The 24,224-nt window shown below is 40.1% G+C and overlaps 1 protein-coding gene across 1 annotated transcript in view; it reads left to right on the forward strand.

The window, feature by feature from the left end:
* ITPRID1 (ITPR interacting domain containing 1) overlaps positions 1-24,224 on the forward strand; it is a gene marked incomplete at both ends in the record, with an annotated part of 46,620 nt that overhangs the window by 9,321 nt on the left and 13,075 nt on the right. The window contains 5 exons of the mRNA XM_084281625.1: positions 3,229-3,238; positions 4,464-4,550; positions 5,151-5,353; positions 11,638-12,230; positions 14,579-14,633. Coding sequence (XP_084137751.1) covers positions 3,229-3,238; positions 4,464-4,550; positions 5,151-5,353; positions 11,638-12,230; positions 14,579-14,633 — 948 coding nt within the window. The remainder of the gene's footprint in view (positions 1-3,228; positions 3,239-4,463; positions 4,551-5,150; positions 5,354-11,637; positions 12,231-14,578; positions 14,634-24,224) is intronic.

The following is a 24,224-nucleotide window of genomic DNA, read 5'->3' on the forward strand; positions in this document are numbered from 1 at the left end:
TAATGCTACATCCTCAGGGGAGGTGTAGCTTACCACATGAGTGTGATTTATGGCAGAAACTGTTGTTATCACAGAATCATCTAGGTTGGAAGAGACCTCCAAGATCACTGAGTCCAACCTCTGACCTAACACTGTTATATATACCTATAGCTCCGTGAAGCAATGGGCTACCATAGGGAAATATAATTTAACCTTGAACTTACTTAAATTTGTGTGTATTTTGTTCACCAATATTTTTGTATTTCAACTTTTTCTACTGTTTCAGGATAGAAAAACTCTGAAAGACCAGTATTCTCATGAACTGAAAAATACTGAGTCCAGGACTCCATGCATTCACTGCAAATGAAGCTTGTGTCTATTTGGTTAGAGTTGAGGTTGTACCAGAGAAGAAGAAGAAGGGAAAAAAAGAAAGGCACAGCATTAGGAATGATGTTTGGAGTATGGTAAGGTATTGCAGGGCTGAGTATTATCATTAACAATTACTATGTCACCAAAAAGGCTTCTGTTTCCATTCCTCACACTCCTGCCCCTGGGTAACCTGATTTGATTAGATTCTTGGTAAAATTTAAGTTCAGTAGTGACGGGCTTGACTCATGCAGAATGTTAAAATTTCATGGGCTTTGCCTTAATCACAAATACAAGATTTGAATCTCAACACTTAACGGAGGCAAGTGTATGATAAGAAGAAAGTAAGTGGTGTTCAGAAGCAGCAGAAAGGATGGGCTTATGGCTCTTCGTTCTTCTAACAGCCATCCCCATTCAGCTGATTTATGCCCCAAGTGCCATTAGGGTGGGTGCCTGCCCATCCGGTTGACTCCCAGACCTAATCTATTCTCAGGAGAGCAGTCATACTTTCAGGGAAATTATTTTTACAGGTGGCTTACTACAAAATATCAAATACCACAGACTTCTGAGGGGAAGGCACCAACGGGAAAAAAGCTGGTGTTCATGGATATGCTGTGTCTTCCTCCATTTGGAGATATAATGAGAAGGTTCTCAAATGAGGTTTTCAACAGAAAAGTCATAGGATCACCTTCTTCACTGGCATAAGCTGATTTTCTTCTGTTAAAGGAGTGGAGGTCTTTAGGATTGGTTTTCAGAAAGGTCTGGCAGTTATGGCACAAGAGGTTCAAGTGTGCCTGACATGAATACAGAACTTCTCAGTCTTTTCCCGCTTTCCTGATTTGCTGAATGTAGTGAATTCAGAGATATTTATTTATTTACTTTTAAAGGAAAGAGACCAAAAGAACAGATCACCTCTCAGGTCCTTATAAATTCCTGAAAGTTTCCACATTTTTAGTGCTTTTGGGAGCCCAGTGCTTCCATATCTACACTTTTTGTTAGTTTCACAAGTAAAAGGTGCAGTTCAATAATATACAATTCAATACTTTCTCCTGTTACTCAGATGTTATTGAGGCTAAAATGTTTTATCGTCCCTCAAGTATCAGAGGCTACATTTCACTTAGCAAAATATGTTATTCATAAGCAAAGATATACTTAGATGTGCAGTAAACAGAGCACCAATTAGCACCACAGTTGGTTTACAAAGTATTTTTTGTTTGTTTGTTTGTTTTCGTAAGATTTTCTGACAGATTTCTAAAGGGCATTATTTCCCCCAAAGTATCTTCCAGTTTGGTAATGAGATTCAGTGTTTCTTGTGTCAGGAATAAAATACTTACACAGATCATGAAATGTAAATACCATACCCTTCCCATTACTATTTCTGTGACCTCTTAAATATGGAGAAAACAAGCTCTAATGTTTCAAAATGTCAAGCTCTCTAATGAGGAGTGTCTCATGAGAATCTTCTCATTCGAAAAAGAAGTGGAGATTCCAGCCATGAATGAGACAGCCCATGCAAGTGCAAAGTTTGTCCAAGTCATGAGGTGGATATGGTTTCATGAGTAGATTACTGTCACTTAACAGGTTGGGTGGCTTAGCCTTCCTAACTCTACATTTGTGTGTTCTTCACACATTGTTTAACTTACTTGATGCTACAAAATATAGTTAGGGTGTCACAACCAGTGTTTTCCCAGTGTAAGAGTACAACCACAAGCAGCTACTGTCTCTACCTGATGTATGGTAACCTACCAAGATTTGTGCATTTGATCATGAGTCTCAACCCTTCATTTTTCAGTGACCTGTTACTACTTAAGGCCTCCTACAAACAACAACTTTCTCATCATTACTTTATTTACTTAATACCCTGGCCAGTGTTTCACACTGATAGATTTTTAATTTGGCAGTACTTGTGTTCATTCACTCCCAACAGTCTGAGATATTGAGGAAATAAAAATTGCAGCAAGTTTGTTGTTGTGGGGTATAATGTTCTGTTATGGAGAAGAGTGCCTACATTGTGCTAGGGAAAAATTGTATTAGCCCACACTTTTAGATCATTTTTTTGACATTCTGAAGCATTTTTATAGTGAATCTACAGCTACTGTTGGCACATGGGTAGGAAATTGTATACAACGAGTAGCTGATTCTTATTCAAATTATGCTCAGCTTGCTGCTAGAAAGTCTGATTTATGTTGCTACAGCAAATTACAGGATGTCAGTAACCTTTATGTTCTCAATTTGGATGGATATCCTTGCGCTGAGTAAGCCAGAAGGAACTTATGTTAGAATTTACGAGCGGAAAAATAATCCAGCAGAGAACACGAAAGGATGTTTTCTCCTTTTTTATTGACATAATTTTGTTAAATAGAAAACAAAACTTTAAAACCTAGACAAAAATATTCATCTTGTGCAATGCAGAAAGTTATCTACTGCCTTTCCTAGGCAAATGCTACCCCAGCTTTCAAAGGATCAAGAATTGTGTTATTGTAGCTTTAGGAGAGGAAGTGATAACTACAGGCACTGCGTATTTGCATACAACTTACTTATTGCCAGTATAACTAAGTTAGTGAAATGATAAAATTTGCACCTTATAGCTCATAGATATAGCATGCATGTAGTCCAGTAAACAATTTTAGCAGTTCTTGGAAAAATATTTTCTGTTCTAGAAATTCTTGTAAGTGTCCTGCAGCTGTTGTGCTCCTCTCAAAAGCATTTAGGACCATGATGCAAAACCAAATGAAATCAATAGTAAAATAGTCAACAGCTTCAGGGAATTACACCTGAAAACTGTTAATCACAAAAAATAAATGAATAAATAAATTGTACCAGCATTTCCTGGAATTAAAATTTAAAGTAATGTATTTAACTATTATTTTCTTCAAAAATCAGGGATGAAAAGGTATTTTAATCTTATTTGTTGCATGTACATCTTCAGTGGTTTTGTAGCAAAAAGTGGAATATACTTGATAGTGTCTACATTTAAAGAATAGAACCTTAATATATCACTAATGGTTTATAAAATGTAAAAGCATCTATTTTCCCCTTCTTACTGATTTCTGTTGCAATTGTCTGCGACTAACTTGTACCATGAGTTGAGTTTCCCACAAAGGTATTGTTCTGCAACTTTGCCACTTTAGCTAAAATGTTTCTTTACATATATTTTGGTCTATTCTCTAGTTTGACACATTTTCTCTTTTGAAGGACAAAAATGGAAAGAGAATGATTTAAAAAAAAAAAAAATAAAAGTTCTTGTTTGCAGTTTCCTTGTCAGTACCAGAAATGCTACAATTGTGCAAAGTTGCAGGATGTAGGTGTCAGACACTGTAGTGATCTGTTATAAGTTCTTTTTTCTTCCTTTTCTTTTTGACAAAAGGAGGAATTTTATCTAGTACGTTTTTTCCTTCCTCAAATGGATAACAACATTGTTAGTTCAAAAATCTGCATATTGCTTGCGGTTTGTTGAAGACGTAAACTGAGGGATAACCTGCAATGAGAAAAAATGGATCAATGTTTCCTCTGTATATAAACATTTGCTACTGATCTTGATAGGTACATGTAGGTAAAATTTAGCTTGGGTCTAACAAATGCATGCCATCGTTCCTGTTAAGAAAGACAGCTATGCCAGAGCTTAGTTCCTTTTGCAATGAGCACGTTCTAAAAAACAGATATTTCTCTGCAAGATTACCGGATACAAACACAATGGGAAGCTAAGTAAAGAATTGTTCTCAGATGCCACTCCTGCTGCTCCAGCTCATTGTGCCTTGTCTCTCCAAAACTTTGTTAAGAGTAATTACATCTCTTGTAGTAGGTGGCTAGAGAAACCATGCTCCCTAAAGGTTCCTGAAAGATACACCATCTGTCAAAAGTGAGCCATTCTGCCACCTTTATAATTAGCATTTACTGGTACCTCACACCTACGTTCTCACACCTACTGTAACATACTGTTCTTGAGAATAAGCGTATTGCCACGCTCCCATGCCGACTCTTCTTCTAAGGCATTGCTATTATGTATCATTATAAACCAAGAAAAAATGCAAATGTTTACTCTAGGAAAAAATCATAATGACATCCCAGAGGAGCACATGAGTAAACACTTTTTATTGTTGACTTTTTTTTCCAACCAGATCCCTGCAAGAGTTCTCAGAAAATCCGGTTATGTCAAGATGCAACAGTCTCAGCTCTGCCCACTCTGTCACAGGTGTGCCACAGAGGTTAGTTGTTTCCATGAATTTCCAGCTAAGAATAGGAGGAATTAGCCCTTTTAGTGATCAACGGATATGAGTACAATTTTGAGCATGCACTTTCAAGTTTTAGTTCATAAAAAACATCTCCTCATTTATTTTAACAAGATCAAAATGACCTTCTTAGTAACAAGCGTCTGATCTCAAATGCATTTGTACCAGTAAAACAAAATAAACAGACAAAACAACAAGAAAAAACTCACCTGAAACTGCAGTGTGCTTTGAATTCATTGGAAGATAAAAAGCTACAAGGTCTTATGGCAGCTGCAGCATCTTCCCTGTATTGTGTCTTGAAAGAAATTATCCCGCAGAGCTGTAAACCTATTCTTTTTATTAATGTTCCTCTTGCTTAGCTCTCTGGATACCATGCCACCAAATACCTCTGGGGTAAGAAACCTGTGTTACTTGTAGCATTGTGACTGAAAATGACTACTTTCACTTAAGCAGTGGTCTCCACAAGAGGGGAGAAGGGAAGAGAATTATTTAACAAAAACAAGCCTATATAATAGTTGCTGAAAGAAAAGTGGTACCAAGACAGTAGTGTAAATAATCCTGATGTTTTCACCACAGCATCACTGAATGGCTGGCACTCTGGGAAAAGGATCCAGTAGAGATTCTTCTTGATTTGGGTTTTGGTACAGAAGAACCTGATGTCTGCACTAAAATCCCTCCTCGGTTCCTCAGTGGTGCTTCTGTGGCAAAAGGGATCAACATCCGTGTCTTTTTGGAAGCTCAAAAGCAGCGGATGGACATTGAGCAGCCAAACCTATATGGTAAGCATTGACATTTTGGCAAAAGGCAAAATTTCAGCCAGGAGGTAAAACAAACAGCATGTGGACTAAGAGGGTAGAGAAGAAGAGGCTTATGAGAGAAAATGCATGAAAAAGGGACACATATTCAGGAGACATCAAGAATCCTCATGCACCCCTTTGGAGTAATAACAATTCCCAACGTGGGTGAAGTACAGTTTAGCTCTCTTCAGCTGTGGGCTGTGATTTATCTGCTGGAGGTAGCTGCCAGTGTGTGGCATTTTAAAACATAACCACCAGCAGAACAGAACATGGCTCTGTTGCCTCAGTCGCTTCACCAGCAGCACACTCACATGTCTCTGCCATCAGTGGTGGTTTAAACCAACATGCAGGATTTTGAATTCAGACAGACCAGATGTGGGCTTGCATTCCTTTTTCCTTTCTGTGGGGGCAGGACCCCTCTCACAGGGAAATGTGCAGAGCAGTTGACAAGATCTTAACTTCCCATCACAAGGGCTGCCAGAGCTTGTGTATCAGACCCATACATCTCTAGCTAGACCCTCACAATTTTGTGGTTCAAATATGCCCAAAGATATGTATGAGGATCTTATCTTATTTTAAGCACAATAAAATTGCACCATTTAAAGAATGAAGTCTTAATTTTTATTCACTTTAGATGGTTTTAGTTCTCATTTTGTGTATTTAGCAGTTGAGAAATGAGTGCAAGGTCCTCACCCTGAAGATATATCTGCATTAAAATAGCATTGTTAATTCTCTGGTATATTGCCCATCTGAAAAGTCCAATTTTGACATCATTTCCCCTCATGTTTGCTGCATAGGATAGCCAGATGGCTCTTGAAATCTTCTGTTTACTTAAGATGCTCAGTGAAGCAGGATCTCTTGCATAGTCCGTGCATTCCCATTTAAAATTACAGTAAAGAAGCAGTATGGATGGAATAAGAATTGAAACAGAAATGTCAGAGCATCATGGAAAATGTGTTTTTTTCTCCCCTCTCTCTTTTTTTATAGCAAGCCCCATGCACACATTTCAATATTTACAGCAAACTGACACATCGGACAGGTTTCTCAGCTCTCACTCTCTCTTTCTCTAACTCCTGAAAGAGAGGGAGAGAGGAATGGAGATCATCTGTATGAGTAGATGGTGGATGAAGATCTCAGGGAAGAAGGTACAGAGCTTAGAGTGAATGAGAGGAAAGAGCTTCTAAGAGAAGGACTTTGCACAGTGAAGGCAAGCAGTGGTAAGGCAAGCAGTGGTAAGCCACGGTGTGAATTTAATAACTAGTTTTGCAGTAGTTCTCAATGGGAGCACTCTTAGTACACTTAGTGGCTTATCTGTATGGGGGAGTTACTGTGAAGTTAATTAAGGTCTGAATTTCTATTTTGGTGGGTGAGATGTCCATCAGAACATATTATCTTGCTTTTGACAGGTTGGGAGGGGGTTTTCACACCCTTCAGAGATGCTTACCTCTTCTTTCTTCACTGACTCTACATGTTTCCTTATATGTGGTGATTAACCTCATAAACCTTGCATCAAATTATAGGCATTTAGCTGAAGCACAGTCTCAAGGATCTTAATCACCACAGAGTCTCTCCATCTCTATAGAGAGTGGAGAGAGTCAGGCACCTCACATCATCCAGCCACTATTTCAAACACCTCTCAGAACAAGCCAGTCTGTCTAAGTGACCATGTAGGGAATCCAGCACAAGTACCTTCCTACAACAAGTGTCCCAAGAGAAGACTTACTGCTAATAGGAATGCACCTGGCTTAGTGTACTAAATCATAAGGAATATCCTTAAATGGACTTTCAAGGCATTTGCTTGCAAGCTGTTCTTTCTAATCTTGCCAACCTTAGGTTGTCCAATAATTTTGCAGTGAGTTGTACAGCAAGAAGGAGGGGTGGAAAATTCACGTTTAATAGCTTTGAAAATAGATTGCATTTACAGATTGGGATCTGATCTACCTGCCTTCAACGCTAATGCTGCACCTACATTTTCAGACACATAATGAGCCAGCTCTTCTAAAGCAGAAGCCCTGTAATGGCATTAAAGAAGACAGGTGATTTTGAAGGCCTCCAGAAGAAGATACAGAAAAAGATCTTCCTTTGTAAATCAAGTAGAAAGTTTGGGTCTAGTGATGTTTCATGGCATTTATGTTTTAAAAAACCTTTTAGGGAACCTCATACCCTTTACTGTTGGAAGACTGTCTCACTAGGGAATGAAAGAAATAAAAGTGCCAAATTGAGACAGACTGCATACCATCTCTAGAGACTTCAAGACTCTATTAAACCACTGTTGCCAAAGACATACTGGATGAATTTGGTTGTTGTCACCTGGTTTGGCTGCTTATAATCACCGAACTATTTCAATGCAAATAGCCTGAATTGTTCTAATTTGTCTGCAGAAAGTGTTTAGTTTTGGTTAGTGAATGCCGGAGAGATTATCTCATTGTCAGTTTACTTTCTCTTTTTCTCTGAAACAGCAGAGAAAGCTAACTGATTTAGTATGACGTGTTAGTCTGAGAAAGGGACTGATGGGGAGGATAATAGGTATAATATGGGTGACAACAAACCTGGAGGGGAAAAAAAAGAGGAGGAACCTGAGAGGGACTGGTGACTTTCATAGCAATGATCTCTCCACTTTAATATTTCCTTCATTTCCTAGTGCAATCCTTTTCTTTCTGTTTGCCTCTTCCCTGCTTGTGACAAAAATAGTTTTCTAGAGCTGCTCCATTGTTGATCTGACCTTTTAAAATGCATGGGGATTGTTACAGAGTTATTTGTTAATTGTCTCCTTGCTTGGTGCTGATTCTTCAGTGTTGTCAGAGTTTTTGAAGGGTTCAGTTCACAAAAATAAGCTGCATTTTCAAAAACATCAGTCACCCTTTAGGTAGCTCAGATCCAAAAGAAAAGCTTATCTCCATCACTCACTGGTGAAAATTTTACTGATGTCATCAGAAGTAACATTTGATTTCCTAACTAGTGGAATAAAGTCTCTTGAGAATCAGAAGTTACATTAAGTAAAAAATAATGATGCTTCTGACTATGTTGTTCAAAAAAAATCTTTGAAAACTTCAGGTTTATGAACATTTTAGTGTAAAAGTCTTGAAATGTTTAAATCTTACAATTAAAAAAAAAAAAAAGTACCACTTTTCTATACTGTGGTATCTAAATCTACCTCTTAGATTTTTTTTTTGATTTTTTTTTTTTTCCTGGGAGATTTTTACTTATTTCATAGAATCATAGAAGGATTTGTAAGGAACCTTAAAAGTCGCCCATTTCCAAACCCTCTGCCATGGTCAGGGACACCACCTCCCACTAGATCGGGTGGCCAAAGACCATCCAACCTGGGCTTGAACACCTCCACGGATGGGGAAGCCACAGCTTCCCTGGGCAACATGTTCTAGTGCCTTACCTTCCTCACTGTGAAGAATTTCTTCCTTATATCTAATTTAAACGTACCTTTTTTTTTTTTTTTTTTTTTTGGTTTAAAACCGTTACCCCTTGTCCTATCACTACACTCTCTGATAAAGAGTCTTCTGCCATCTTCCTTTAGGCCCCTTTAGGTACTGGAAGGCTGCTAAAGGTCTCCCTGGAGCCTTCTCTCCTCCACGCTAAATAACCCCTACCTCTTCAGAGGGAGAAGGTTACCATCTCCTTCAACTTGCTAGCTACACTTCTTCTAATGCAGTTCAGCACACACTTGGCTTTCTGGGCTGCAAGCGCACGTTGCTGGCTCATGTTTAGCTTTGCACCCACTAGCACCCCCAAGTGCTAGTGCCAGCACAGAGAGAGACTGCAGGGCTGCTCTCTATTAACCTGTCACCCAGCCTGTGTTCAGGTTTGGGATTACCTTGATCTGGGTGTTTTAGCTGCTGCAAGCACCTCACTGAAGGAGTTGTTCAGGTCTCACTCTCCTCTGTGATGTATTAAGCTGACACCATTTTCCATGACATATGGTTGTGCTGTGACAACCACAGTTGAACAGTTGTGCTAGGCAGGATGTGCACAAATCACTAGATATATATCAGACAGTAAACCCATCCCTAGAAGAGAAATTAAATGTAAATTGCTAAATACATTCTTTGAGCTACAGCTTTGGTTCAAGCAATGACAGTATTGCCTAGGCTCACAAAGAAACAATCTAAAAAAGGAAAGTATTTTAATATATGACAAGTAGAAAATGCTGAAATTTCATTTTGATTTTTCTTGAAGAAAAACATCAATTTCCATTTATTTATTTATTTATTTAACACTGAAATCTTTTATTTTTTTTTTCCAAATTCTGCAGTTTCCTGTGAAGGGAAAAAAAAAAAAAAAGTTGACTGAAAAGTTCTTAGTGGCTCTGGAAACACTGTGTTCCTTCATTCTTCTGTGAGCCTTTTGAAGACTTTCCAAATCTTTTATGCAGATAACTGTGTCAGCCTGTGCAATACCGGATTTAGGGAAGGAAGAACAAAATTGTGAGCTTCTCCTCCTAAATTCTAAAATGGGAGATTATAAATTCATTAGAATTGCTCTGAAAAATATAGATTCAGCTGAAGATTCATTGATCTTGTTTATGGCAAAGCCATTTGCTGATTCTTCTGAAGTTTCTAGTGAAAATGAATCCACAGTTACATCCTTCAGTATTTCATATGTGGTACAGATTTAGACCGTTTTGCAGCAGGCTGAAGAAACTAAACTGTTCATATCAGCCTCTTGCCTATTTGAGGTGTGCTCCTTGGGGAGCACCCTTAGAAAACAAAGCAACAGCTTGCCTGGAAAGAAATAGTCCACAAAGCAAAGCTGTCCCTGACATAATTTCTTCATGACATTGCACGTGAGTGAGGGGATTTTTTTATTGTTGTTCATTTATCATTTTGCTCATTGTTTGATTTGTTCTTTAGGTGTCACAATCTCTTGGATATAATTTACCAAAGCTAAGCAGTGTGTAAAAACTATTTAAACTTGCAGCAGTTTTGATTCTGTTTCAAATCAGAATGTCTGGACTGCTCTGCCACTGTCATTCAAAGCAGATTAGCACTTGGCATTTTTATGGCCTGATGTAGTGGGAGCCAGATAAAATACTGAGGCTAAAATGGCTTTACATGGGGAGCATGTGGTAGCACAGTAGATGTACATAACCAGAAATGATGTACTGTGACTTTCCACACTTATGCAAATGAAAACTATCTAAAATGGTGTACCAGTAGATCAGTACGTCCTTTAAAAAGCATCAGGTGACACTTCTGACCATGTCATAAAAAGTGTCAGCAATGGCAACATCTTCCAGTGTTAAAAATCGGACAATATCTGGGGAAAATAATAATATTCTTGAGATATGGTAACTATTAGGAATTATACATCATGGTATTGGTCCCTGATGCAGAGGACTGACTCAGAGCCATGTTAAATATCCCCTTGTTGTCTAATTGTTGGTGAGGCAGCATTACCAACAGCATGCATGCAGTAAATCTAGCTGCTCTCTAAGAGAAATGGCAGCCAAGAATGTTAGCATTTTGCCATCTACTGTCCTCAATGAATCTCTCAAGGAAGTAGAAGTCCTGGTGACATATTCATTGCCTCAGGACGGTTGCTGACATAATGCGCAAGCAAATGTGTTTCATTTCTTTGTATAAATAACTCAATAGTGTTGTAGAGATGGATATGTCCAGGATCCCTTAAGAAAAACATCATTCACTTCTTTTTAAATGTTATGCTACAGAAAAAGTGATGCAGAAATTACAAAAGCTTGGTACAATGAAAATAAATGGTAACCTCTGTACAATATCCTCTATGAGTTTCCAGGGGATAAGAGTTTTGCTTTATGCTGTTCTGAAATCAAGGACATAGCATGTATCATCAATTTTTATCAGTATATATTTATTAGGATATATACATTTTTCAGTTATCCTGGACAGCAGCCAGCTGTAAATATTTAAGATCAGATTTTAATAACCTTATCACATGAATTTTAATAAGTTCTTAAATATGGCACTTGAGTCTGGTCCAGCCAGCTGGAGAATATTAGGCAGGATTCTGTAACCTTTATTCACACAGCATTCAGCTGTACTTGACCCAATAATTTCAACACTGTTAAGTGTTTGTCTGATATGAAGAACTGTGCAATGAAACATATATAGCCTGAATGGATCTTCTGGAAGCAAATGGAAAACTTCAGCCAATTTTGAGTCAGGTACTTTGTATGTTTCTTGGCAGTGAGGGGTTTGAATAACCATTGTACCTGATTATTTGTTTTGAATTATATTTTTAATAACTATGTTACCTTCCTTTCTGCCGAACTTAAGGACGTTTTCGACAACTGGAAGTACTTGACCACATCACTAATGCCCTCTCGTCTTTGCTGACGAATGTGAACACCCAACAGACCATGGCCCAGGACACTGGCAAGGTTGAGACTGACCTCCTGGGTGCTGCAAAGACCAGAGCTGTGGTCACACAAGCAAAGAGGAGAAGAATGGGCCAGCTCCTGAGACGGGCTTCTCGGCAGACAGCACTACTGAAACGGGGCTCGCTGGCACCTGGGGAAGTCCATCTGCCTGGCATGAAAGAGCAGCCTCACCGTTGTGCAGATACTGCTGAGAGGGGAACAATCCAGGTGGGATTTTCTGCACATGTTACCTTGGGCTCTTTGACCCAGAAGCAAACCTCCAGAGACAAAGGTTCCTTGGGATACGCAGTATCACAATGTCCACCAGCTCTGCCAGGGAAAACCTGGGCTTCATCACATTTAGTGACTAAACAGCCCCACCTTTCTTCTGGATGTGAGGTGCCTGCCAAAGACAGGCCAAGAAGAGAGACACATTTGCTTCTGGCCCACACACTCAAAAAAGCAGCAGGCCTACACTGCAAGCCTCCAGACTCATTTGAAATGGAAGAGGTGAGGTAGATTTTTGCATATGGCATGCTAGCAATGTCTCCCTACCCGTATTTATTGTATAAGTTTGGATTCTTTTTTCAGGATGGAAGCTAGAGTAAATTACTTCAAACACCACGCTGTAGCATTATGGCAAAAAACAGTGGGATTTATAGTGCTCATTGGGGTTTTGATTATTTTAAATTGTCTTTGTGTTGGGATACTGTCAAAGAAGTTGGCACTGAAGTTACTGAGGTAGGATTCATTCAACCAGTATGATAGTGTAAGATGCCAATATGTTTTATGCAACGCTAGTTTTTTTGTGTGTCTGTGTGTGTTTTATAGAAGGAAGTTGCAGGAACACTAATACATATGGTAAAGGATATTTTTACAGATCCAGTCATTAACCATTTTTCTTTTCTTTTTTTCCCTGTGTTCATGTTCTGGTGTGCTCTTTCAGAATGTTTCATCACAAAATTAGCCTTGGTTTTATAGCAGTGTTTGAAATATTTTATCACTCTGTAAGCTAAGCATCCTAAAAACAGACTAACTCAGAACAGCAGCTTGTTCTCATATCTTCTGTCTGCAAAGTCCAGGATGCACAGCTATCTATATGTTTTAGCAACAGTGGGTTGTCAGTGAGGTTCTGCATGAAGTAGCAGAGACCAGGATACTTGCCAGTCCCTTTCTTACACCTAGAATTGTGTCAGCAGCAGTTTTTCTGGCCACACAACTGCAGAAAAAAGGCTACAGTAGGACAATCTCCAATCATACAGACTCACTGGGATGCTGACAAGAATTCTCTTCCCTTTCCATCCACCCATCCACCCACCCACCCATCCACCCATTCATCTATCCTTTCCAGCCATCCTTCAAGAGTGAGGAAAAGGAAGGGGTCTTACAACTCAGTTGTAAGAAGCAAAGAAATAAGGAGAAATTAGACAGTTGCCCCCCTGAAAAATTAGGGAACTTGGGAAGGAAGGAAGGAAGGAAGGAAGGAAGGAAGGAAGGAAGGAAGGAAGGAAGGAAGGAAGGAAGGAAGGAAGGAAGGAAGGAAGGAAGGAAGGAAGGGAGGGAGGGAGGGAGGGAGGGAGGGAGGGAGGGAGGGAGGGAGGGAGGGAGGGAGGGAGGGAGGAAGGAACAGCAAAAAGCCTGAAAAGGTGGGAGGCATTAAAAAAGTTTTACAGTTCTGAAAGTATTGGAAAGGTCAGGTTAAGGTGGTGGCATTCTTCATGAAGAAAGGATATTTATCATTTCAAGTCCCTTCCAAGGGTATTTTTCTGTGAAAGGTTTGGTGCAGCCTTTATATCTGCAGAACTGGTTCAAGAGTCAGAGCAAGGGCCTGATTATTAGCTTTGATAAGGAAGAAGGTTTCTCCCAGAGATCTCCAGCACAGCAAATTTATAGTCCCGAAGTAGCCCATATGTCTTCATAAAGTACTTATCATGCTGGACTTGCAGCTCTGTGACTAGTGGCTCATGCAAAAGTGAAGACATTGACAGGGCAGTGAATGCAGATGATAGTGTACTCCTCAGTTTGACGTCTAAGACAATTTTATGAATGTTATAAGTTCAAATTAGACTCGGTATGCATTGTTTAACTTCTGGGTATTCTCCACCACATCATTAAGAAAACTAAGGCTGTAAGAACTGTGTACTAGCTGAAAGCATTGGGCCACCTAGCTCATTAGTCTGACAATGGCCTGTAGCAGATGTCTAGGGAAGAGAATAAGAAACACGGGTATAGAGTGATTCTTCCCTTTCTGGCCTTTGACAAAAAGGGATTTAGAGATGTCTTGACCTGCAGACTGCATCTAACCCACACCTAGCATGCATGTGTATGCATTACTTTTGTGTAATGGGTCCCTTTTTCCATAAGGATTTTTCTGAAGGAGGATTATGCAGTATCATGACATAATGTTCCCATTGATACCATGAAAAAGACAAATAGATCTTAATTCCTAGAGGAAAAAAAAAAAAAAATCTGACCTTACATACACTCTTTGGCAAGATTTTGCCTCCATATGGCTACATTTCTTTGGGTTTCTTCTAAGTCATGAATTTTTCTAGGGGGAAATTTTTTTCTGAGGCTGTTCAGACAAGATTGTTAGTGTATTTACAGGTTAGGAACATGTATGTATTGATTATCTGAGGAAGACTAGGGAAGCTTCAGAGACTAGAGCCTACTTTATGTCAAGAACACACACACACACACGCAGACATATATATTTAAAGGAAACAACCAAAAAAAGAACCGTCTGAAAGATTTAATGTTTTCACTTTGAAATGTCTAGATATTTTTAATTCCAACCCCCTCCCTGTCCCTGGCAATAATCATCACCATAGATAAGAATTTTTCCTCTTCATTTTCAGATTCAGAGCTTTGACGACGAAATTCCATGTGGAAATGCTCCTGACACCACTTCAGGTGAGTGTTAAGAAACAGACATTTTGCCAGATTTGTTTTTAAAGTGGTGTTCCCATGTAGTTGCTTCTAAAGCTTATAAGAATATGTTTTTCCACTCCGCTCCCATCACCTCTGGCATTGGATGCATTGTTCTAGACATACCAATCTAGCATGGCCAGTCAAGACCCGATAAATGACAGGACTGTAAAATGTACTCACCTTGTCAGTGAGACACGGAGCGTACACCTGAAAAGGGTACTTCATATGCACAGTTCTGAGGGTTTGGGGTCTCCACCTGATGCTTTAAGCAAACCACTCTACTTTTACCAGTGACACCAAAGCTTCACTCCCACTTGGGGACTCATTTGCCAGATCTGAATGACCCCATATCTGCCAGATCTCAGATCCTAGGATCTTAGGAGATAAGTCAACAGGGAGGTTGGAGTTAGCAGCTCTGCAACCATTCTGTATGCAGTTCAGCCAAGGCTATGCAACCAGGACATTCTGGTGGCAGCATGGCCTCTACTCCATCATCTGAATCTCCTTTATCACATAGACTGTCATCACATGAGCAGACATAGCATTGAATCATGTTAGGAAATAGTTGTTTGAGTAGTATATGAAAGGATTAAACACAAAGCTGTTAGACCAGATGTTATACTGTCATCTGGGGCAATATGAGCTTGGATCCTGAGAAGCATTTTCTGACAGGGGTGGTGGTACTGGAGAAGAAGGCTGTTCAGCCTCCAGAACAGAGAGCGTTTGGCCTTGCTCCCTAGTAACCCTTGCTAACCGGTGCTTAGAGCAGGACTATTACATTTTTTATTTTTATTTTTTTTATACTTGAAAAGGAATTTTGTATGAATGAAGAAATAAATACCAAGAATCAGACAACAAGGGACAAAAGTGAAAGCCTGGTGAGCCCTCAACTTTTGAGGACTGTGTTATATCACTTTTGAAGAGCTGGCACAAATAATTAAGTAACCCAGCTTCATACACAGATATCTAAAAAAAATCAGATAGCCACTGGAGCTGATCATTCATGGATGCCATTGGCTGGAGCGACAGCTGGATGTACAGGAGTGAGCCTTTTGAAACCAGTGGCATAAGTCCCACTAACTTCAGATAGGCCAGCAATTTCATCAAAGTGTGTGGGGTTTTCTTGGTAATTGGTAGAGCTGAGTAAATATGATGGAGTATATCATGAATCCTTTGGATGACAGGGGGTTATTTTTTATTTTGAATGCTTTTTGTTGTTGTTTTTTTTTTGTTGTTGTTGTCATTTGTTTGTTTTATAATAAATTGCATACCTATGGCACATCTTCTGGCAGGATTGTATGTCTTCAGTCTATCACTGCATGACTCCAACGAAGGGAGTTAATGTCAGGTCCTTGACGCAATTCAGGCTCAGTGATTTGTCACCTGAGTTACATGACGTTGTTTTTATTTTGTTTTCTGATGGGTGTCTTGATCTTTATGAACAAAGGCAAGCCCCATACCAGTGCTCATAGCAGTATCTGTGCAAAGAATAGCAGTTCCCCAGGACATGTGCAATGCAAAACACCATTTGGGCAAAAATTCATTGAGAAATGAACAAAAGAGAATGTGGACATATCCTGATGGGAAAAAAATATATAAATAAATAAATCAAAATGTGATATCATACTTACAAATGTTTTGGTTTTTTTTTTCCTTTCTTTGCCCAGATGTAAAAATGACTGTGCTATTTAATGATAGAGGCATTAGTTAAAGGATTTTGGAGATTAAATAGGTATATTAATCATGATGTAAAAAAAAAAAAAGATAACTGAGTAGTCTTTGAAGTCATAGGAATAAGCATGTACTTGGTAGTAATTGGTAGTAAAATTGGTAGTAAAAAGCAAAGAATGCAGAAAGTAATAATTTGTTTCTAATCCTGGTATAACTGTCCTCCAGTTAAGTGATCAATATATTATACAAGTAAACTGAACTTATGTATTATTTATGCCTTCAGAGCACCACAATACTATTTTAGACTTTTTTTTAAAAACACTGGAATCTCTCTTCCTCTGTTGTTTTAGAGTTATTGATGCTTGGCCTAAATTTAAAGACCAATTTCAGTCTTTTTTTATGGGCTTTATTTCTATTCTCTCTCTTTTTTCCACTGCTCTTAAATGGCATTCGTACTCCATACCCATGGGATTCTTACTACAACTTCAATTTGCTGCATACCATGGAAGCAGTCTAAAAATTGCTAATTATGAATGCAGTATTGTTAGTAGTGAATAATACCTAGATCTTACAACAATTGCTACCAAATCAGCAGAATTTGTGTCAGATTGATAATCAGGGGTCCTCAAAGCTGGAGACAGTAGGGAACAGGGTCCAGGTTCCATTGGTAGCCTATGCAGGGAGAACCTCAGCTCCCAGGAGAGCATGTCTGAAATTAGATTTGGACTGTAAATCCATTGGGGCATAGACTGCCTCTTTTTCAAGGCTCATGCAGTGCCTGATACCATAGGGGGCCACTCGTATTTGGTTGTGGACTCTGTTGGAAAGGGTTATGAGAGCAGCGATGAAGATGGGAGAGCCTGGCAGGACCCTGCTGAAATGGGAACTCACCTGAGCAAAGAAGTGTGAGGTGCCCACTATGAGAAGAAATAGAGATAGATAGGAACAGACTGCTTTGCCTAAATGGAGCATATTAGAGCCGGGTGACTTATGGAAGTGCTTGTCCCAGTGGTATTGTCCCTTGGCTCTGTAGTCTGGCCTCAATTTTAGTCCAATTGCTTAATTTTCTACACTCCCCATGAAAGCCAATTCCCTGGCTGCTGTGTGTCTTCTTTATATTTCTCCATAATGTAGATTCTGGCTGTTTAACTGCAGTAGGCTTTATGATAAGGCTTTTTTTCCTTCTCTCTTGGCAGAACGCTGAGACTTAATTTTAAAAGACGCTCAAACCCCCCAAACATCTCTGAATGACTTACAGGGAAAGCAGAGTGTTTTCTAGCTCTGTTTTAAAAAATATTACAATCTTTTTTATTAGGCAATTTTATCATTGTTATAAATAAGTAATTGTACTGGGGAGAAGGGATAATCCTTATTTAATTAAATTCATCTATACTCCCAGGTTGGCAGCAACCAGACATATGTGAGACTAATACCCACAGCCTGCCTGTATGCATGTGCAATTAAAAATTCACTCTACAGTAGCACTGGCAGTTTAGTGTTGCTTTTGGCATTTACAAATTCTTTTATTTTGTGACTTTTTTTTTTACCATACACATATGCTGGAGCAGATGTTGCTTATTTGTTGTTTATTCAAATCTGTAGGCTCTGGCAGCTAACTCCATTGTTCTGTAATGAAGCTTTATTCACTGTCCTGTATTAGGACCCAGCAAATGCATGACAGGCAGAGTTAGCTCTCAGCAGGAACTACAGTTATTGTCCTTACTTATTGGCTGTTTATATTCTACAGCTCACAGTTGAGAAAGCTGGCTGGGCAGGGTAAGGGGTTGGGGATGCTGCGTGCAGAGGAAAATTACTTGACTCCACTCACTGTATCTTTGCCCTGATGAGGTGCAGGCTTGCATGTAAACTCATCTGTTGCAGGGATTTCACATTCAGCACTTGAAAAATAGAGCTGTTTTCCCCGTCCACCCCCTCTTCTGCCTTGTTCCACCCCCCACCCCTGCTGCTCCTTCCTTTTTCAATTAGCCTTTGTAAAGCACTGGGTTTAACTAAAGGATGTTTCAGCGTTGTTCACCCCTGTTCACTCAGCACGTGCCTGAAAATTCATTAGCAGCCACATCTATTAGGGAGGTATCAGAAGCCAGTGTTACTTGGGGGTGCCTTGTAGGCACCTGCTCCCCCTTGCTTCTTATTTACTTCCCTCTCCCTCTGTGGGGATGGCCACATGCCCAAGAGGCAAGAATTCCTGTGTGGTGCTGACCCAGGCGGACGTGCTGCTCCCGGGTGCTCGAGTGCCAACAGAAGGGCATTAGCCTGCTGGAAAAGCCCTTGGTAGCCCAAGAGGCAATCAATCAGGGAAGTAACCACCTCCATCTGGCTCTCTGTGACATGGTAGCTCGCTACTGAAGCATTTGTGATTCATCTTGTCCCAACGAGTGGTGCCAGGGATCGCATACACCCAGTTTTTGCAGCAGCTGGGAACGTTCTAGCTTCCCCGCATGCTGAGCTAACGCGTTAGCTCCTGTGACTTATCAAGTGGCAATTCTTTCAATTATCACACCTTCACTCCTCCTACTCACCGGCTCCTCTTATGGTTTGGCACCATGGGAATATTCACAGAATGCAATTGGCATTTCTTGTAATTGACAGAGTGCCAAGAACGTGAATCCTGTTTGTTATCCATTATCCATTGTAATGTCTGTGTGCAATTGAAGGAGCAATGTCTCCTAAAGTGCAAGAAGAAAAGATGTGTATATTTCCTATGCTTTGAAGAGTATAGGATTTTCCAGGTACTTCTCCCTATTTTCAATGTAAAGAAGTGAACTGTTATTTAGAATTTCTTGTTTACTGTAGTGCCTGCATCATGTTGTTTTTCTTCACTTATAACAATAATTTTTAGTTTTAATAACAGAATAAAGAAAGGCAAAGAGACAGCCAAAGAGGTCGCTTGTTAAAGTGGCAGTCAAAATCTGGAACTTAAAAATTTCCTACAACTACTCTTCTGTTGGTACTGCTTGATATTTATGTTTAGATTTGCCATTAATGATCACATACAGTTTCCTCATATGGGGTCTCCTAAAACATGATGAGTAATAGATCCATAATACACTTCTATATGTTCATGAAGCAGTCATAGCACAGTTCATTTGAGTTAGCATCACAGATATTTTCACAGGAGAAAAAAATCTCCAGTCCTTTAAAAAATATTCACAAAGATCTCACTAACAAGAACACTCAGAGGGTCCTGCATTTTCTACAAAAAATAGTTTTGCTTTTATTAGCGTTATTTGTGGAATTTGCTCCTGGATATTAATCTTTATGCATCCTGAGGAGAAGTCCTGTTTGCAACAGCTTTATCTTCTGCAGGTGACCTGGCACAAAGGAGTCATCTGCTTTCTTTAGTTTCTTTGTGTTACTTTCATTTGTTTTATGATGGTGAAGTCTATATTTTTTTCCATCTTCTGCACATGAACCGTTTAAAGGCCTTCTAATTCTTTCCTATTTCTTTACATTAGAGACCTATAAGGGAGATTAAGAGGAATCTGTGTCATTTTCATGCATTTTGTAGCCTGAAGACATCTTGAGGGGAAGTTGTGTGATCCCAGCAATAAGCAGAAACTGTCAGAAAGTAGAGGCTGAGAGAAAAGAGCAAAAGTGAAAGGCAAGGTTATAAAATTATGAGTTTTCAAACCTTCCTGTATCTTCTGCCAGTACAGAAACATCTTCAGTTGCCTTATCCCCTCAAAGAAGTCCTCTCAGAGAGGCAATTCTGTTGCTCTTGAGAATACACTGACTGCTTCACTTTGTCACGGTCTTTGACATGTGTCACTCATCAGCATATATCCAAGTTCAGCACTGGATATTAAGGTGGAAACCCAGCAGGTGGTGATGCCAGTCACTAGTACAAAAAATAGATGGGCAGCAAATAAAGGAAGTCTGACAGACTTCTGAAATGGTTGTTGGGAGGTCGTACCTCCTGCTGGTGGTGCCAGGAGGCCAGTCTTCAGGTCAACGCAGCTGTCCCAGGAACACTGGGGCTTGTATGATTTTCAGTGAGTACATTCCTAAAAGTCACTGTGCATTTATAACATTTTGTTGCACATACGCATCATATTTTAGGTCCTGCTGCAGCAGTCTGATTCATCCTGGTGGGAAAGGATATGCGCACATCTCATACTTAAGGCAGATGGCCTAGTGAAAGTTATAAAACCTGCTGTTGTTTAAACCTTGAGGGGGGAGGGGAGGGGGTATAAAATACCTTAGGTAACCAAGAGAATAACCAAATAGTTTGAGGGATGGATTTAGATTAATAGCCATAGCCTTTTAAACAAGAAAACTTCTGAAATGAAATCCAGTTGTGCTAAAGTTGTGCTGAGGCCTTGAAAGAAGTCATTTTCTATTTCTTTCTTCTGCCTTTCCTTCCAACACCTTCAACAGAGTACAGCAGGGTCAGAGCCTTGCCAGACCACCGTGATGCTGCACTCATGGTGCCAGCTGAAAGAGTGACCATTGAACCTTAAACCTTGTTACAAAACTCGTAATTCCTGACACATATCCTGCTCAGGCTTCAAGCCAGGTTTGTGAGAACATACATTTCTGATGCTTTTCTGATGCTCCTATATTGCTTTGCCATGGCTTTTAAAAGAGGGGGTTGATTCCCCCTACTGTCAATGACCCTTTTGAGAAGGGGACATTGGTGTTACTGTGGGTATATTTTTGTGCTCTAGAAAAATCAGATTTCTTTCCAGATGAGAAACATGTTTCCTGTTCCATAGATCTTCTACATACTTGTCATCTACTGACTGATACTTAGCATTTTTCCTCAGGAAAATATCACTGACACAGAGAGGCAGGCTTACTAAGCCTAACGCTCTTAGACCCCCTGAACGCAGTTTAATTGATATTACCATGGAAATAGAGCTACTGTAATTGGCTGTTGATCTCTACAAAGTAATGCCCAAAAGCCAGGCGTGTATTTTGACCTCCCAATTGCTTTGACCACTGCTGACCAGGCAGCAGTTGCTGAACCCTAGCAAGAACAAAGGGGCTTTTTGCTCATTTTTCTCAAAGGTCTCTGTAAGGTTTGCCAGAAGCCATCCCTCCTTTTGTGAGGTGCTCACGGTTGCAGGGAGCCCTACAAGGCTCACTGCAATTGCTTATTTTTTATTCATTATCTATGTGCAGCTGCTACTGGGAGAAGTTGTGATGTAACATGATCTACAGTGTAGGCTGATGACATTCAGCTCTACCTCTCATTTTCATCAGAAGCAGACACAACCATCACCCGTCTCTCCCGACATTTGGCAGCAGCACGAATCTGAATTAATGACAGTTGGCTGAAGCTCAGTTGAAATAAGATGGAAGTAATACTGACTCTCAAGGAAAAGTGGGAGGAGGACCTGGCAAAGTTTGAAGCTGTTTCATCAGCTGAAGGAAGATAAAAGACCATTGTCAAAGTGACTGCAATTTCAGGTTTTGACTAGATTCATCACTACGCCTAACCTCCCAGACTGCAGAAACATCATTTATCACAGATAACTGCCTACAGTGTTCTCTCTTTCCCTGTCAAATTCAGCTCTTAGATTACTCATTTATACTTTTATCATTTCTAGGGCAGTGTGTTCTTGTGTAGGACAAGCAAGAAATGATCGGAAGCTCTGAGTGGCAGGCAAGGCAGACGCCTTACTCCCGAGTGTGGCAGCTTGCAGGGGTGTGTCTGCTGTTCTCTGTGACAGCCTGTGAGATTCCTGATGTCACTCTGTATAACCAAACCTGATGTGACCTTTGTCCCCAGATACTTTAAATACTCTAAAGGGGGTTTCCAGACTCAGGAACCAAATTGTACTTATCTACTTCTTAAAAGAGGTAAAGTCGGAAAATTCTGAATGGTGAAACCCTGCCACTGAAGTCCACAGACTGACCTCCTCTGGGGAGGCAAAGGAGAATTCACTAGTGCTAGGCAGGTAATTATATGATTTTCAGTAATGCAAAAGGTGGTGAGCACACTACTTCCTTTGTCTATATTCATCTATGATTTGGGTAGGAAGGAAAGGAAATAAAAAAATGTTTTTTGTTTTGTTTTGTTTTCTTCTCTTTAACAAGCAGCTTAACAGAATATTATCAGCTAATTCAATTCTTCTGCAAAGCTTCTTTCCACACATGAGCTATGGACAACCCGTAATGCGAGCATGCGAAAGAGCCAGCCAACCCACCCACCAGCCCCAGGCATTTCACAATGGAGTATATTTATACCTGCTGTCACGGCGCTGACTGTAGGGTACTGCAGATGTACTGAAGCTAGTTTTAAATCAGTAAATATGTCCACCGGTTTTAAAGCACGTTAGTATGTGGCTTAGGTATCAGTGGTTGTCTAGCCACAGGATCAGGGAGCCAAGCGTGCCCTCTCACCCAACTTCTGTGACAGGTTTTGCAGCCTGGGCACAGCTCCAGGCTGCTGTGCTCCGCCTGCTGGCTGTGCTGTGCCATGAGTGTGCTAGACATAACCATCCTATATGCTGAAACCTAAGCCAAAAGCTTGGCTGGAACCTGGTGCAAAACTGCTTTTTCTTCAGGTGTTTTGTAGGACAAGAATTGAAGTTGAATGTGCTGATGGTAGACATAGAATTGCTATGCAGCTATTTCTGCCAGTGCAGTTTGCACCTTTAATGCTCCCTGACCTGGTTCCCTGAGGTGCTTGCGGCTAATATTTGGAGAGCATGTAGGTCAATCTCCTCCTAAAGGATTTGGGAGTGGTGCCTTGGGCAAGGAGTAGGAGCCTGCACAGGAGGACACAAAGCACCATGTGTGCACCCCCGGTCACAGGGCGCGGGAGCACGCCTGGAGCTGGGCATGTGCCTCCTGCTAATGATGGCCATGACATCCAGACCCCATGGATAAAACAACTGCAGACTGAATGTAGAGATGAATCAAAATATCTGTGGCTTTCACATGACACACTCCCTCTGCTTTTCATCTCTCCCCTGGCCCTGTCTCACCACCTTGGGGTACAGCATATGTATACTCTTGGCCTACGGCAGTTCCTTGCAGTTTTGGGGCTGCAGGACCTTCCCCTCTTGTTCAGAATGAGTTTGGCTTCATCCCCATGGAAAGAGATGCATGCCTGAAGTCTTAAATATACCAGTGTTACCCATAATAATGGGGAGAAAATTATTGAAGATTGAATGAGAGCAGGGGGAATAGGGTTTTGAGAAGCATTAAGAAATTCCTCAGAGGAGCCAGATTGTGTTCATCTCTACCAGACACAGACCCTTTTGTGCCATTTGTACGCCGCTTATCATCACGGTGTGGCACAATTAATAACAGAAATTAACCTCACATAGAGTTTTGTTATTGTGTTTAATGTATTTTCACCCAGTCGCACTGTGTTAGATGTTTGCCATGGAATTCCCCTTCAATTTTTTACTTCAAAAGGACCAAGGGACGGACATTTAGCTATGCTTGGTTTTGAATAAGAATAGATATCTTTGCTGCATCTGATGCATTTTGGGGTGTATAATTTGCTTTCATATAATATGACTATTCTAATAAGATGGTTTATCTTATTTCTGTTACAATGTCATTGAAAAATTAAATCTGCAAAGGATGTCGTTAAAAACTGTGGTTTATGTTGGCCTTTGGAAACAAAATTTGTGGTTTATGTGCTGCTGCCATCTGGTGATTGTTTTCCTGAAATGCTGCACAAGACAGATGTAGCTGTATAGAGAGGGATCAGTCCCGCAGCACCATTATAGTTAGTATTTCTATACTGATGTCTCTTACATGCAAGACAGTTGTAGAGCTGTGTATTATGCTTGGCTAGAAAACAAATGATATAAATAAACCTTCTTAACTTAGTTCACTTGTTCATCATCCTTTCTGCAATGTGGAAAGTGAATTGGTGTTATAGAAGTTATACAGGAATATTTAAAAAAAAAAAAAAAA

Source organism: Netta rufina (assembly GCF_964035555.1).
Source record: "Netta rufina genome assembly, chromosome: 2".
NCBI lineage: Eukaryota > Metazoa > Chordata > Aves > Anseriformes > Anatidae > Netta > Netta rufina.